The sequence below is a fragment of the Crocuta crocuta genome, unplaced genomic scaffold (assembly GCF_008692635.1).
Source record: "Crocuta crocuta isolate KB4526 unplaced genomic scaffold, BGI_CrCroc_1.0 scaffold93, whole genome shotgun sequence".
NCBI lineage: Eukaryota > Metazoa > Chordata > Mammalia > Carnivora > Hyaenidae > Crocuta > Crocuta crocuta.
In genome coordinates, this window is record NW_027529641.1 from 8,679,877 (window position 1) to 8,694,968 (window position 15,092).

Here is a 15,092-nt window from a genome sequence, read left to right on the forward strand (position 1 = left end):
CTGTACAATTTTTCTTTTATAAATAATATATGCTCAGTGAAAAAAGATCTACAAAAACAAGCAAAAAAATAAGTCATCTATTATGGGACTATTCAGAAAATAAAACTGCTACATTTCTTTATGCTGTATCTTAATTTTTTATTTATTTTTATTATTTTTTTAATGTTTATTTATTTTTGAGAGAGAGAGAGAGAGAAACAGAGTGCAAGCAGGGTAGAGGCAGAGAGAGAAAGGGAGGCACAGAATCTGAAACAGGCTCCAAGCTCTGAGCTGTTAGCACGAGCCCGACGTGGGGCTCAAAGTCATGAACTGTGAAAGCATGACTTAAGCCAAAGCCAGACACTTAACCAACTGAGCCAACCAGGTGCCCCGATCCTGCCTTATTTTTTAAATAACATTTTTATCATGCGCTTTTCCCTTTCAGTCTGGTGCAGTGAGGATTACCTCCAGATTAAATCCGATATCCTTTCTATACCTGTAATGCCATTTCTTAGATTGGGAAACATGACTCCCATATCTTTGCTGTACTCATTTATTTGATGAAACACTCTAAGAAATCAGTCCTGATCCCTTCTGCTGTTCCTCCCTCAGCAATGCTCTCTTCACCCCAGGTGTGTCCCCTACACCCTCACCAGGCTGCACCTCCCACTCCACCTGAACTCCCAGTCACTATGCCACATTACCAGGCTCCATGTGGAAGCCTCCTGAGCCACTTGGGCTTGGCCACTCCTATATTAAAATCCTCCTCACCTTGCTTGAGCCCCAACCTCCTGCATAGAAATGTCCCAATGTGTGCACACTCTTCACACCTTGTTTGGGCTCTGATTCTCTATAGCTGCTTCCACCCACTTCCATGTGGATATTTACCTCACCCTGGTCAGGCCTGGCTCCCCATATTAGGCCACCCCATGTGAGAACATGCACCACCCTACTTGGCTTCAGTTCCCCAGTCACCATCTCCCCCTGCACTGATGCACTCCTCACAGGACTCAGGCCCTGACTTCCCATGCTGGGTGCCTCCTACACACACACACACACACACACACACACACACACACACACGGTATTAATGCTTCCTTCACCCTAATTAGGCTCTTACACTCCATGATGCTCCCCCCAACCCCACAGATTCACCCTCCACAGGCCTGCACGTCCATGCTGATGACCCTCTCACTCTGATACCTGAAGCTGAGCCACCTCCCTGCAGGTAGGGTCCCCACCCCACCCTGCTCAGATACTGCACCCTGAGCTGGACCTCCCCAAGCATGGGCATCCTACTCGGTCTCTGCTTTCCCATGGCAGGCAGCTCCCACTCGCAGACGTTCTTCTTACCCCACTCTGGCCGCAACACCCTGCTCTGGGCTACTCCAGCTCTCCCCACAAACAAGGGAGTGCCCTACCTAAAGTTTTCAAGATTGAATTGTACAGGATGGGAAAGAAAGGAAGGGGAGAAGGAGCCATAATTATTTTGAATACTGTTCATTTTCTCATTTGTTTTGGCCACTACAAAGCAGTATTTGGCAAAGCAAATAGGTGCACTAATCTTACTTTTAGTTTTATTTTGCCTTACATTTCCTTTTTGTTCTAACTTGCACTATTACTACTGTCCATTGTTTTATTTCTTATAAGTTGCATTTTGGTCAGTCACTCCTAATCCTCAGAGGAAAATGCAGGGCATGTGTGAATATATGAAGCAAGTGGGCCACTCAGCTATGTATCCCCAGCAGCTAAATCAGTGAAGATCGGAGTGAAACTCAAAATACTCAACAATCAGTAATAAAATATAGACAAAGACACCAACCAAACAGAATAGAAGAGACCTTATTGAGGATCAGTGTCTTGGAAGACTCCTGCTGAATGTGTTAACCCTTTAGGTGATGAATTGTGCTTGTGTGTCTGTCCACACATACGTTTGCGAGGAGTGTAGGGGTCTCAGGGAAGGGTCATTCTGGAAGGGGGATGTTACTCAGGAGGTTGAGAGCAGGAGCTGTTTAGCTAGCATGGAAGCATTAAAAAATATTTTAAAACCTCAGTACAAATCTGCTGAATAAGAAAGGTGGGCACTGTGATACACCTTACTGTCTGGGCAAGTTCTTTAGAGAAGTTCTTTAGTTAAAGCACAGCCAGTTCTCCTCAATACCAGAACTATCTCCTCAGGGAGGGGCCCGCAGAAGGCAGGAAGTGCACATGGGCACCATCAATACAAGCTGTGCCAGAAAACAGCTGGCTACTCGGTCCATACATAAGCAAGAGAAGACTTCCAAACTTCCTCTAGTGAAAGGCAAACCACAGAAGTGTAAGAAATTCAGGCAAACCTTATAAGAAAAAATGGAAACCAAAAGCCAGCTTTGCCAGAAGAATGTTGGTAAGTGGGTAAGATACTAATCCATGTATAAGAAAAAGTACATTTTGTCTAAAATCTCTGTTAAGTCTCATGGGAATCTACCCCCAAAACCAACAGCAAACTGTACACACTGCATGTTAGCCATCTTGACAATAAGTTATATTTAAAAAGTAAAAATTAAAAAATTAAAACTGTTAAGTCAACTAAGAGCTATGCTGCACGCCCATAATAGACACACCACTAAACCAAAGGTTTTATATGAGGTCTCAGTGAAGAAGAACATAAAGCATCCTTGTGATAATTACAGACAAGAAAGTCACTTCTCTGATGGGGTGGATTTGACATTTTAAAAGAAGGAAGGGCAGTAAGAAATAAATGGCTATGGGTCATAAAGCAATAGAAGATTGCGAGCATTTTCAGAAGACACCTTTCTGAATGCTCTCTATTCCCAAAACAGGAAAAGCTGAAGTCACTGGTTTTTGTTTATGTGATATCTATCGTCTTCTACCTTATCATGCACCAAGCTCAAGTCTCTTTACATTTACAAAGGCTAGACAGGTCACTTCCTCATGCATATGAGAATACTGTTGGTTCCCACCTCTGGCTAGTTGGAAATAAAATCATTCTACAGCATTTAAAAGTTTCCCACATTTTCCTTTTGCTTAGAACACATTAGTATACTGATGGCTATATACTTTTAAAACTTGTCCATGGACTCTTTGCCGCTCCTCCCATCAAGAGTGCCGCTCCTCCCATCAAGAGGCAGGGTCTATGTCCTCTTCCCATGCAGTTGGTCAGCCTGAAAAGTTTGTTTATGACTAACAGACTGCTGTGAGACTTCTAAGGCTAGGACAGAAATGGCCATATGGTCCTGCCTGGCTCTCCTAGGATACTCACTCTGGGGAAGCCAACTGTGCAGTAAGAAGTCCAAATATGGACTTGCATGCCTGCATGGCTCAGTCGGTTAAGCATCTGACTTGGGCTAAGGTCATGATTTCATGGTTTGAGTTTGAGTTCTGTGTCAGGCTCTCTGCTGTCAGCTCAGAGCCTGCTTTAGATCCTCTGTCTCCCTTTCTCTCTGCCTCTCCCCCACTCATGCTCTCTCAAAACTAAATAAACATTAAAAGAAAAAAAAAAAAAAGGAAAGATGTCCAACTATCCTTGAACTACCTGTCAGCAGGTAAAGCTGAATAGGTTACAGGTAAGTGCTCCTACTGAGAGGCCAGGCTGAGCACCCAGCTGCTGGCTGGAATCAAGCACCACCTCAAGTGAGACATGTGGGTTACCCAGCCCAGTCTTCACATGACTGCAGCCTCAACCAGTATTGAACTGCAAGCACGTGAGATATCTCAAGTTAGAACTGCCAGGCAGAGCCCTCCCTCAAACTCCCAACCCACAAAATCCTAAACAAGATCAAATAGTTGCTGTCTGCCACCCCAAAGATGTGGGATAATGGGTACCAATAGCAACAGTAACTGTAATGACCGAGGAAGTATTTTCTGACCAGTTCTATCTCCTTCTGTACTTTCAGAAGGCAATTTCAGACCCACGTTGTATTAGCCAGAATAGACTATGTTATACTGTGCTAAAATTATACTGTGCTAAAATAATTTACCCTGAAATCTCACTGGGTTTATTCAACAAAAACGTGTCCTGTTCAAGTATAGGCAGGGAATTTTGTTCTATCTGGTGAGCCAGGGAATCAAACCCCTGCATGTGACGACAACTTCATCTCACATACTGCTCCAGCAGGCGACACTAACTCTCTAATGTTAACATCCTGTAGCATATCCTCATTCAGAAAAAGTGTCATGCCATCTTGGCAATACCATATTTTAAAAATTACTAAGTGCAATACAGAGGGCAGTCTCCAATATGCATTCTCCTCTTCCTCCTTTTTAAAAACAATTTTTTAAACGTTTATATTTATTTTTGAGAGAGAGACACACACACAGAGTGCAAGTAGCGAAGGGGCAGAGAGAGAAGGAGATGCAGAGTCTGAAACAGGCTCTAGGTTCTGAGCTTGAACTCATGAATGGTGAGATCAGACCTGAGCCAAAGTTGGATGCTTAAATGACTAAGCCACACAGGCACCCCAGCTTTTTCTCCTTTTAAGTATAGCAACAGCCAGAGTTTTAGCAGGGCACGTAACTGCCTGACTACAGACTGCACTTGCAGCCAAACGTACCATGTGACAAAGCTTGTGCATGGGACATGAACAGGAGTGATATGTGTAATTTCTAGATCCTTTCCTTATAGGCACTTGTCCTGTATTCTCTCTCTGCTTTTCCTCCCCTCTGGGACACCTAACTTTTAGACTGAGAACAGGAAAAAATAAAATAATTCTATCTACCTTCCTCCCTCCCCCCCTCCTATCTATCTATCTATCTATTCATCTATCTATCTTTCTATCTATCTATTAAGTCCACTTTAATTTTTACAGAGAGCAGAGAACAATGGCGGGGTTGTGTGTCATACTAACATAGCAACAACTAACTTTTCACACCTTCTCCTATTATACACCTTCATTTTATACTGCTATACATTTCCCCCTTTTAATCTGTACTTTTGAATTTTGCGTTACATTACTGAACTTCCACTATTCTTTACTTAAACTGAACTCTAACTCACACGGCAGCTTCCTTTGAAGGCATGGGCTCTCTGATGTAGGACACAGACACTGCAGTGTGGGAGAGGGAAGAGTGAATTCAAAGGTTGATGATCTTGCCTCTCATCCTGGAGGGGGTCTTAAACAAGCCCTCAAGTCTACTGAAATAAAGGCCTGCAGCCAAAATTAAACTCCTAAAAAGAGTTGGGGGGAGTAATGGTTAAATAGTAACATCTTATGGCTCCCCTACCTCAAATCGTAACTTCAGCCGATACAACGAAGGCAATCTGGCACCATGGCCAGCAGTGCAGATCCTGGAACCAGAATAAATCTGGGTTTGAACCTCAGCTTTGCTATTTACTACTAACTTTTCTATGGGTAAGTTAACTACTCAGGGGCACCTGGGCGGCTCAGTTGGTTAGGCGGTTAAGCGTCTGACTTCGGATTAGGTCATGATCTCATGGTTGGTGAGTTTGAGCCCCGCGTAGGGCTCTGTGCTGACAGCTGAGAGCCTGGCGCCTGCTTCAGATTCTGTGTCTCCCTCTCTCTCTGCTCTTCCCCCACTCGTGCTCTGACTCTCTCTCTCTCAAAAATAAACATCTACAAAATGTTTTTATTAAAGAAAATTAAAAAGTTAACTGCTTAAGTCTGTTTCCTCATCTGAGGAAGGTGAGGAAGGTGAGTAGAGTAGCTCATAGAGTAAGCCATGAAAATTGAAGAAAATAATACATATCAAGTGCCCCGTACACTGCCAAAGGATTCAATGCCAATTGTTAGAATAATTCTATTCCTTTCCAGATGCTATTCCCTCTGCCTGAATACTCCCCCTCTTGTTGACCTGGGGAATTCCTTCACATTCATTATAACTCACGTGGTGCATTCTCACCTCCTTCACCTGCCCTCACTTGTGTTACTGAGAAGACATGTATGTTAATTCTCCTTATCACAGGATACTGTAATTGCTTGTTTAAATAGCTGCCCCTCCTCACTGTGGGCACAGTCCATTTCTTCTTTGCTGAATCCCACTACTCAGTAAAGTACACATTGTAGATTCTCAAATATGTTTGTAATATGAACTGAATAAATGAGAGTTCACTCTACAGTCAACCCCTTTCTTTTCTAGATTAGGAACAAGGCCTACTTATTAATTATGCCATTCTTTATAACAAAAGAATTGTCCTATCAAGATAATTTAAACTGAAGCATAATTAGTACTGGTGATATTACAAAATGCAGTTATCTGAACATGAGTATCTACAGATACAGGCTCTCTAATGAGAATATTCTTGTCTAACATTTCAAGTTTTTGTTGGGAATTGTAAGCAGATGTGATTAAAAGGTCTTAAAAATCAAGGTCAGTAATTGAAAATGTATTGCTTTTGTAATAAGGAACAAGGCATTTGAATTTTAAGGATAGAAAATAATCCTAAGAATACTTAACATATATATGGAAATTCTTACTCTATAAAGTTTTTTCACCTGGTTCTTCTGATTGCCTTGTGATAGTGAAAACAGCTGTATTCCTATTACATGGCAGGTCATGTATAATCAACAAACACTACAGCAAAGATGTAAATCTGTTTTGGCCAGCTTTGGTGGCCTTTATTGTGGCCATTAAATCCAGACTTCAATAAAAGATGTTATCATTATTATTTATAGTTTTCTTTAGGGAAAGAGAATATACTAATAGATCCACCTTTGAGTAAGACCAATATTACCATTCCCTTTAAAGAACTTAATACCAGTTTCTCATGACAGTGACAATACGTAGTTTTAAAGAGTAAGAGACACTTTGTAAGAGAAATTGGAAACGCCAAACATTAAAATAAAATACCTCAATGCAGACATGATGCATTCCTCCAGCCTTGTTTTTCTGCAGAAAACCTGCAATTGGGCTGTTGTTTCCCAGCGGATGAAGCAGTTCCATCTTGGTATTTCCCAGGTTGACAAAAACAACTGATACTCCGTGCTCAGGAATAGGGACCACCTCGCTTACCTGGGCCCGCAGAACATTCTTATAAAACGCCGTGGCTTTTTCCAAGTCTGGCACTGCAATTGCTACATGATTGAGTCGACCCAGGTTCCACACAGGACCTGCCACTTGGTGCAAGTACTGTGATGTGGAAAAAGCGTTTACTTTTGGAGTTGAAGTCTGAAGCCTGGTAAAAAGCCCTGAAAAATTGAACAGCCATTGATATCCTTCTTGAGAATTAATGGATTTATAAAATCAATTTTAAAACACTAAATGAATAATACATACAAACATTACTTATATACCTATCTGGTTTTAATTACTGAAATTAAACTGGTGAGCTTAATGGAAAAATGATGTCAAAATTACTCATTCTGCTCTGAAACAACGGTCTGGAATTAAAAAACTAATTGTGAGCTTTTTAGATTTAAAACAAAGATGGCATTCTTCATAATAATTTCTATTTATTGATAATACTTCAAGGATAGCTACATAGCATTAAGAATGAATTGCAGGGGGCCTGGGTGGTTTAATTGGTTAAGTGTCTGATTTCGGCTCAGGTAATGATCTCGCAGTTCATGAGTTCAAGCCCCATGTTGGGCTCTATGCTGACAGCTCAGAGCCTGGAGTCTGCTTCGGATTTTGTGTCTCCCTCTCTCTCTGCCCCTCCCCCATTCACATCTTTTCTCTCTCTCAAAAATAAACATTAAAAAATTTTTTAAAAAATGACTTGCTCTTCTCTATTTTTCACAAGGGGTAAGTTTGAAGCTGACAGTGATACAATACACATTTAATGATAAGAACAAGCAATTTTCTTCTCTATCTATAGCCAATTTTTTGTCTTATATTCTGTAACATGTATTAAAGCCATGTCCATTACAGTGCTTTTTAATGTGTGTTTTTTTTTTTTAATGATTACTAAAGAAAAGACCTCATTGTTGGAAAAAAGACAAACAAGAGGATCCTTAAATTTATGACAATTCCCTCTGAGACCAGATTTTTTTTGGTTTCTTTTTATAATTTTGAGGGATGAGAAAAACTGCTTCTGAATGTGAAGAAACTTCTTTCATTACTGTTTCCCCAGTTTCCAAAATACTGGACTTAAAGAGCCGAATTCTCCCCAAATGAAACTGTATACGTATTTGAGGTCTAAGAATAATCTTGTAAAACTACACCACTTAATTAAAAAAAAGTACAAAATAGCAAATTGAAGAACACATATTCTAAACAATTAGGTTTAGTTCTTCATGGAAAATATTTTAAGTGGTACTTAGTATTACAGAGCTTCAGCTAAAACATAATTCCTCCTTACTGAAATTTTTGAGAACAGGGAAATTAAAGTGATGCTATTGAAGACCATAAACCTTGTGGGGAAAGGCAGTCTCGTATGTGTCTTTTAACCCCCACTCAGCCACAGAAGGATGAAAAGCTCCTTGGCAAGAGATAAAGAGCCCACATAGCCTGTGTAGGTTATCACGTTGCGCTGGGAATATCTTTCCCTCTTTCAGGCTCAATGAGTGCTCTTTCGTCTCAGCTTAACATGTGTGCATCATATGGTGAACCTCACTGTCATGCGGTCCTCCGAGGAGAGGGGACAGGGTTATTTGTACTGTGGCACAAGAAGGATGTGCACAAACTGTCCTGCACTGACCACTGGGAAAGATTCATTGGTAATAATGGACCAAACCCACTATTAAAGGTGATCTTGCCCTGTCTCTTTTCTATGTAAGTGAAGCATTGTTCCATTGAGTGCTTGTGTTTTCTTTGGCGACTCTGATACCAAGATGCAATGGGCAAAAGTGTTTAGAGTCCTCCGCTGGGATTGGTAAACAGTGCATGGTACTCTGCTTGACAAATGTGATGCATCACAGGTCAGAAGAAGGCAAAGTTCCCCCTAAGATAGTCTTCTGGTATGCTCAAGCCTGTAATTATTGATTACTGAAATATCCAAAGGTTGTCATTATTGATAGGCTGACAGAGCCCAGTTCTATGAACTCACTGTATTATAAAATTCAAGTGTATTCCAACCTAGTAAACACACACATAAAAGTACAACTGAAAGTAAATTTCATGAAAAGCATACCTAATCCTCAATAGATGTGATGTGCTCTGATATTTCCTACTGTTGTACTTTATTCCAGTTTTTAAAAAATTCTGGTACTACCTACCAAATCACTACCTTGTAAGTCTGTTTTATATTTGGTGTAAAAAGTACAATACAGTGACAAACATGTGTAACAGGTGCACAACAAATTCAGTCATTTTTATTGCTACTGCCATACAATAATTGTTTGCTGAATGGCATGCATAAACTGTCTCAAGGACACAATGGTAGTGAATTTTAAAAATGCTAATAACCGGGCACCTTGGTGGTTTAGTCAGTTAGTGTCCCACTCTTGATTTTGGTTCGGGTCACGATCCCAGGTCATGGGATTGAGCCCCACAATGGGCACTGTACTGGACATGGAACCTGCTTGCGATTCTCTCTCTCTCTGCCTCTGCCCCTCTCCCCAGCTTGTGTTCTCTCTCTATAAAATTAAAATTTTAAAAATGTGAACAACCACAAAAATCATTGGTCAAACTGCTCTTTACTTCTAACTCTACTATCTGTGCATTTTACAATGAAAGTTCAATACAGAATGTATCTGTATTAAAAACAAAAAAAAAAAACACAAAACAAACAAAACAGGGGCACCTGCGTGGCTCAGTTGGTTAAGTGTCCGACTTTGGCTCAGGTCATGATCTCACGGTTTGTGAGTTCAAGCCTTGGATTGGCTTCTGTGCTGACAGCTCAGAGCCTGGAGCCTGCTTTGGATTTTGTGTCTCCCTCTCTCTCTGCCTTTCTTCCATTCATGCTCTGTCCCTGTCTCTCAAAAATAAATAAACATTTTAAAAAGTTAAAAAAAACAAAAACACACAAAACACTATAGGCAGGGCCAACGAGCTTTAGAATAAAATAGACGTCAATAAGTCCTTTGCTCTGTGAAATTTTAAGAGTATGTCAAATACTGAGTCTAGGTATTTCTGAATTGTCCTTAGCAGTATTATCTCTACAGAGATGGGGCAACTGGTACTTCCTTGCCAGGCATCCTATTACTAGCAATGGGACATAGAGAAATATCAAAGGAACAAATAAGAAGATGTCCAAACAAAGGTGAAGTTTTATATATTATACTAGTTTGTTTGGGGACATTTCAAAACCTCTGGCACTGAAAAGGAAGTCCAAACAAGTCATGTTATTGGAAGCCTTAGCATAGCCTATCTTTTTTCATAACCACCTTATAATTCAGAAATAGGAGAAGAGGAAAAATTTATTGGAATGACTGGCTCTCTTTCCTTTTAATGGAATATAAAATAAATCTTCATTCTACGTTAGGAAAATAGATAATAACATATTTATATAGTGTAAAAGTCAAGACTTTGTGGCTATACAGGCTTATCTTATCTCCAGAAATGTAAACTAGTTTGAAAAAGAAATATCTGGGATGCCTGGGTGGCTCAGTCAGTTAAGCGTCCGACTTCATCTCAGGTCATGATCTCACAGTTTGTGGGTTCGAGCCCTGTGTCGCATCTGTGCTGACAGCTAGCTCAGAGCCTGGAGCCTGTTTCAGATTCTGTGTCTCCCCCTCTCTCTGACCCTCCTCTGCTAACACTGTCTCTTTCTCTCAGAAATAAATAATAAACATTTAAAAAATTGAAAAAAGAAATATCACTATATTGGTTTTATTCGGTCCTTAAGAATGAAGATAAATACAGGGATGCTGCTAAGAATTCAATAATTCAGTTTCTTTAAAATAAAGGGTTAAGAGGGGTGCCTGGCTGGCTGAGTCAATATAGCACATGGCTCTTGATCTTGGGGTTGTGATCGAGCCCCATATTAGGCATAGAGATTACTTAAATAAATTTTTTTTTAAAATGAAGGGTTAAAAACATAAAAATGGCCAAAAAGCACATAAAATCTTTAATATCATAGCCATAGGGAAAAGCAAATCAAAAATATAACAGGATACCATTTCATGCCCACAACACAGCCTGCTGATGAGGATGTGGAGAAATGGGAATCCTTTTTTTACATTGCGAGTAAGAAGGTAAAATGATAGAGCTGCCATGGAACAGCTTGGAAAGCTCAAAAAGTTAGATACACAATTAGTATATGACACAGAAATTCCATTGCTAGGTACCTAAAATAATTGAAAACATAACTTAAACAAAAACGTGGACACAAATGTTCATGACATCACTATTCCCTAATAGCCAAGCAATGGAAGATGATTCACATCCATACAATGGAATATTATCCACACAATGATATGAAGCAATGATACGACATGGAGAAACCCTGAAAACATTATGTGAAGTGACAGAGGTCATAAAAAGTCATATACTCTATGATTCCATTTATATGAAATAACCAGAATGGGGAAGTCCACAGAGATGAGAAGCAGGATAGTTGTTGTCAAGAGCTAGAGGGAGAAGGGAATGGGGATTGACTTTAATTGGCATGAGATTTCCTTTTGGGGTGATGAAAATGTCTTGGAATAAATAAAGGTGAAGGTTGCACAACAGGATAAATGTAATAAATGCTGCTCAACTGTACATTCAAAAATTTTATGTTATGTGAATTACCTTAAAACAACAACAGGATGATGCTAGCTAAGTCTATGGGCAAAATGTGAAATCTTGTAGACCAAGCAAACTGGGGCAGGAAACATGGAATAAAGGAATACCATGATATAGATCCTTGTAGACACTTAATAAAAAATTATTTCTGAAAAGTCTGTGAACCTTTAAAAATTTATACTTCCTCCTTTGTCTTTGGCAACTTTTATTTTAAAAGGTCTCTTTTAAAAAAAATTATTATTTATTTTTGAGAGGGGGAGGGCCAGAGAGAGAGAGAGAGAGAGAGAGAGATTGGGAGACAGACTCTGAAGCAGGCTCCAGGATCCGAGCTGTCAGCAAAGCACAGAGCCTGACGTGGGGCTCGAACTCATGAACTGCAAGATCATGACCTAAGCTGAAGTTGGACTCTTTAACGACTAAGCCACCCAGATGCTCCAAGTCTTTGGCAACTTCTAAAAGATATTTTTATTTAAGGTTGCCCTCCAACTGGTAGGAATTTACAAATCTAGTTTTAGGTTTCTCTGTCTCCCATCTCAGAAAGGCACAACTGCATTACTTTGAACTCTAGAATGTGTGCTTTGTGACTATTCCACATAGTTTCACAATAAACTACAATGTACAAATATATGAATAAATGCATCGGCTATTTAAAAATAGGAGTGTTAAAATCCAATAGGATCGCAAAGATTGGTATCTACAGTTATGAAACAAATGATACCCACATATCAGGAATCTGATACACAAGAAATAAAGGGGCGCCTGGGTGGCTCAGTCAGTTAAGCGTCTGACTTGGTTCAAGTCATGAGCTCACGGTTTGTGGGTTCGAGCCCCACATTGGGCCCTGTGCTGACAGCTCAGAGTCTGGAGCCTGCTTCCAATTCTGTGTCTCCCTCTCTCTCTGCCCCTCCCTGCCTCAAGCTCTGTCTCTCTCTGTCTCAAAAATAAACAAACATTTAAAAAAAAAAAAAAGAAAGAAATAGATATGTTACCAAATCCGGTGTGTATGTTAACTAAATACTGTTAGTGCCTTGCCATAAAAATGACACTGCATTTCCTTCCATCCATTTATTTCAGACAAGTTTTTCCAAATATTGGCTCCAAATAAGGAAAGGTTTAGCTGCAAAGGTCTATACTCAAATGTATTAACAGTTCTTACTGTTTAAAGACATTGTATGTTAAATTTGTACGTAAAGTTTCACAAAATTGTGAAAAATCACTTGTAATAAGCTTTTGCTAACATCTTATTGAGGTATAATTTATACACTAAGGTTCACCCATTTGAAATGTACAATTCAATGTTTTCTTGTATGTTTTCAAAGTTGTACAAACTTTACATAATCTAATTTAGAGCATGTAGTAAGATTTTAAGTCTAAACTTTTGTATATCTCATTTGAGAAGACATAACACATTGAGAAAGCCAATCATCAGAGTGCCTTCAAGTTGGACACTTCCAAGATTGTCCCTCCTTGGATATTCTTGTTCAGCCCTAAGGTACCACACAGAGTTTCCTTATATCTCACAGTTACTGTTTTATCATAGTTAATCATTCCTTTTACTAGATTTTCCCCATGATGGAGTCCAGGGTGGAAGTGCTGGCTCCCACAAGCCTGGGATCATGACCTGAGCTGAAATCAAAAGTCTGACACCCAACCAACTGAGCAACCCAGGTGCCCCCAAATGGCTTTCTAAGAGATAATGAGAGATGACTCTGTCTCGTAAGTTTTTTTGCAAAGGGTTTCTTGCAATTGTGTGTGAGCTAAGATGTTGCTTGTATTTCACCAAGGAGAGGAAGGATGGGCTAGGAAGGTGCATTATTACAAGAACCTGAGAATCATCTATTAATCAGATTCATTTCAACAGGCTGTGCTCAGCTTGTTATATTTTTCCATGTATACATACCACCTCTTTAAACTTCTAAGTGCTGAAGAAAACTAAAACTATAAAGATGCACTTCTTTGCATGTGGTTGGCCACTTAGCCCTGGTGACTTGCCATGATATATGTGTAAGAAATATTGTGACTGGTAAGAAAGACTACAGTGACCAATAAAGAACTGGTTCAGTTTGAGATGGGACTTCAAAGGAAGACTAGAATTGTAAGTTGGGACACTGAAAGCACTATCTAGAAGAGAGGTCTAACATTAATTATTAAAGGTTCACCCCCTTCAACACTTTCTGAAGGTGCTAAGCTGAAGGCTTCAGAGCAAATACTCAGGAGTAACTCTGAAACATTACCACTTGGCACTCTTCCTAACGGAATTTCAGATTAAGAGAAATAGTGGCCCTCTGATGAAAGAGAAAGAAGAAGAGAGAAAGAGAAGAAAGTGGGTGGTCTGGGAGTCAGAAAACTCGAGTTTCTGTCATTACTGATTCTACCCAGCCTTTTTTTTTTTTTTAATGTAGGTGTAGAGGACTCATGGAACCTTCCAAATCCGTCTGCCTTTTATCTTTCCTGTTTACATACAAGATAATAAATATTAGTTCACAAAAGAAAAAGACACTTCTTTGGTATTTACACAGCTGACCTTCAAGTGTTCCCAGCAGGATACTGGAAGTACTTGGGAGTTCAGCTACGTTTGTTTTTTTTAATTTTTTTAAAGTGTTATTTATTTCTGGGAGAGAGAGAGACGTGTGAATAGGGGAGGGTCAGAGAGAGAGGGAGACACAGAATCTGAAGCTGGCTCCAGGTTCTGAGTTGGCAGTCAGCACAAAGCCCGACGTGGGGCTCGATCCCACTAACCGTGAGACCTGAGCAGAAGTCGGATGCCTAACTGACTGAGTCACCCAAGCGCCCCTCGGCTTACGTTTTATAAAGGGCTTGCCCTTCTTTCTGATTTCTCCCCAATCTCTTAAGGTGCGCTGTAAACTCACTGTCCCTCTGCCATTTACTTCATCTACTTCTGTCCCGGCCTTGCGGTCGGTCCCCTTGGGCAAGTTCCCTGGCCTCTTTGGGAATCACCTATAAAGAGGTCAACGTCAACTGCACACACTTCCCAGGGTGGCGGTGAGAATCCAATACTATATGGAAACCCCATGCTAACCTGAGATGTTCCTGGGAGATACCTCCTGCCTACAGTGCTGACAGCGACCGCGGAACGCGCCTCCTCGGGGGGTACAGAGTGCAGTGGATGTGGCGCTCTAGCCACCCGCCGCCTCCTCCAGCCCCCGGCCTCACGTCCCGCGCGCCCCACCCCCGGCGAACCCCGGCCGCGCGGGGTATTCACCTACTGCGCCCGCAGCCGCCGCCGGAGCCTTCAATAAGCCCGCCATCTTGGGAAGTGACCTACTCTTTCTCCAGGTGCGTCAGAAGCGGAAAAGGCGCTCAGCTGAGGGGTGGGGCAACCCGACCAAGGGAGGGGCATACGAGGCGAGGGGGCGTGGCGAGTGTCGCCGTGTTCTTGCGGCGCTGTAGAAGAGGTTGCTGTTATTTGAAGCCCGTCGGTGCATCTAAAGCAGAAACTTAAATGGAAATGCGTCATTCCCTGTGAGACCCACAGGACTACGAAACAAAGTTTGAAGAAAGTTCAAAGGCGCTAGAACTGATCTGTG

The 15,092-nt window shown here is 40.9% G+C and overlaps 1 protein-coding gene across 1 annotated transcript in view; it reads right to left on the reverse strand.

The window, feature by feature from the left end:
• MCEE (methylmalonyl-CoA epimerase) overlaps window positions 1-14,865 on the reverse strand; it is a 27,309-nt gene extending 12,444 nt beyond the window's left edge. The window contains exons 1-2 of the mRNA XM_077762352.1: window positions 14,768-14,865; window positions 6,787-7,124 (exon numbers count right to left, since the gene is read on the reverse strand). Coding sequence (XP_077618478.1) covers window positions 6,787-7,124; window positions 14,768-14,813 — 384 coding nt within the window. The 5' untranslated portion in view covers window positions 14,814-14,865. The remainder of the gene's footprint in view (window positions 1-6,786; window positions 7,125-14,767) is intronic.
• Window positions 14,866-15,092: the final 227 nt, after the last annotated feature.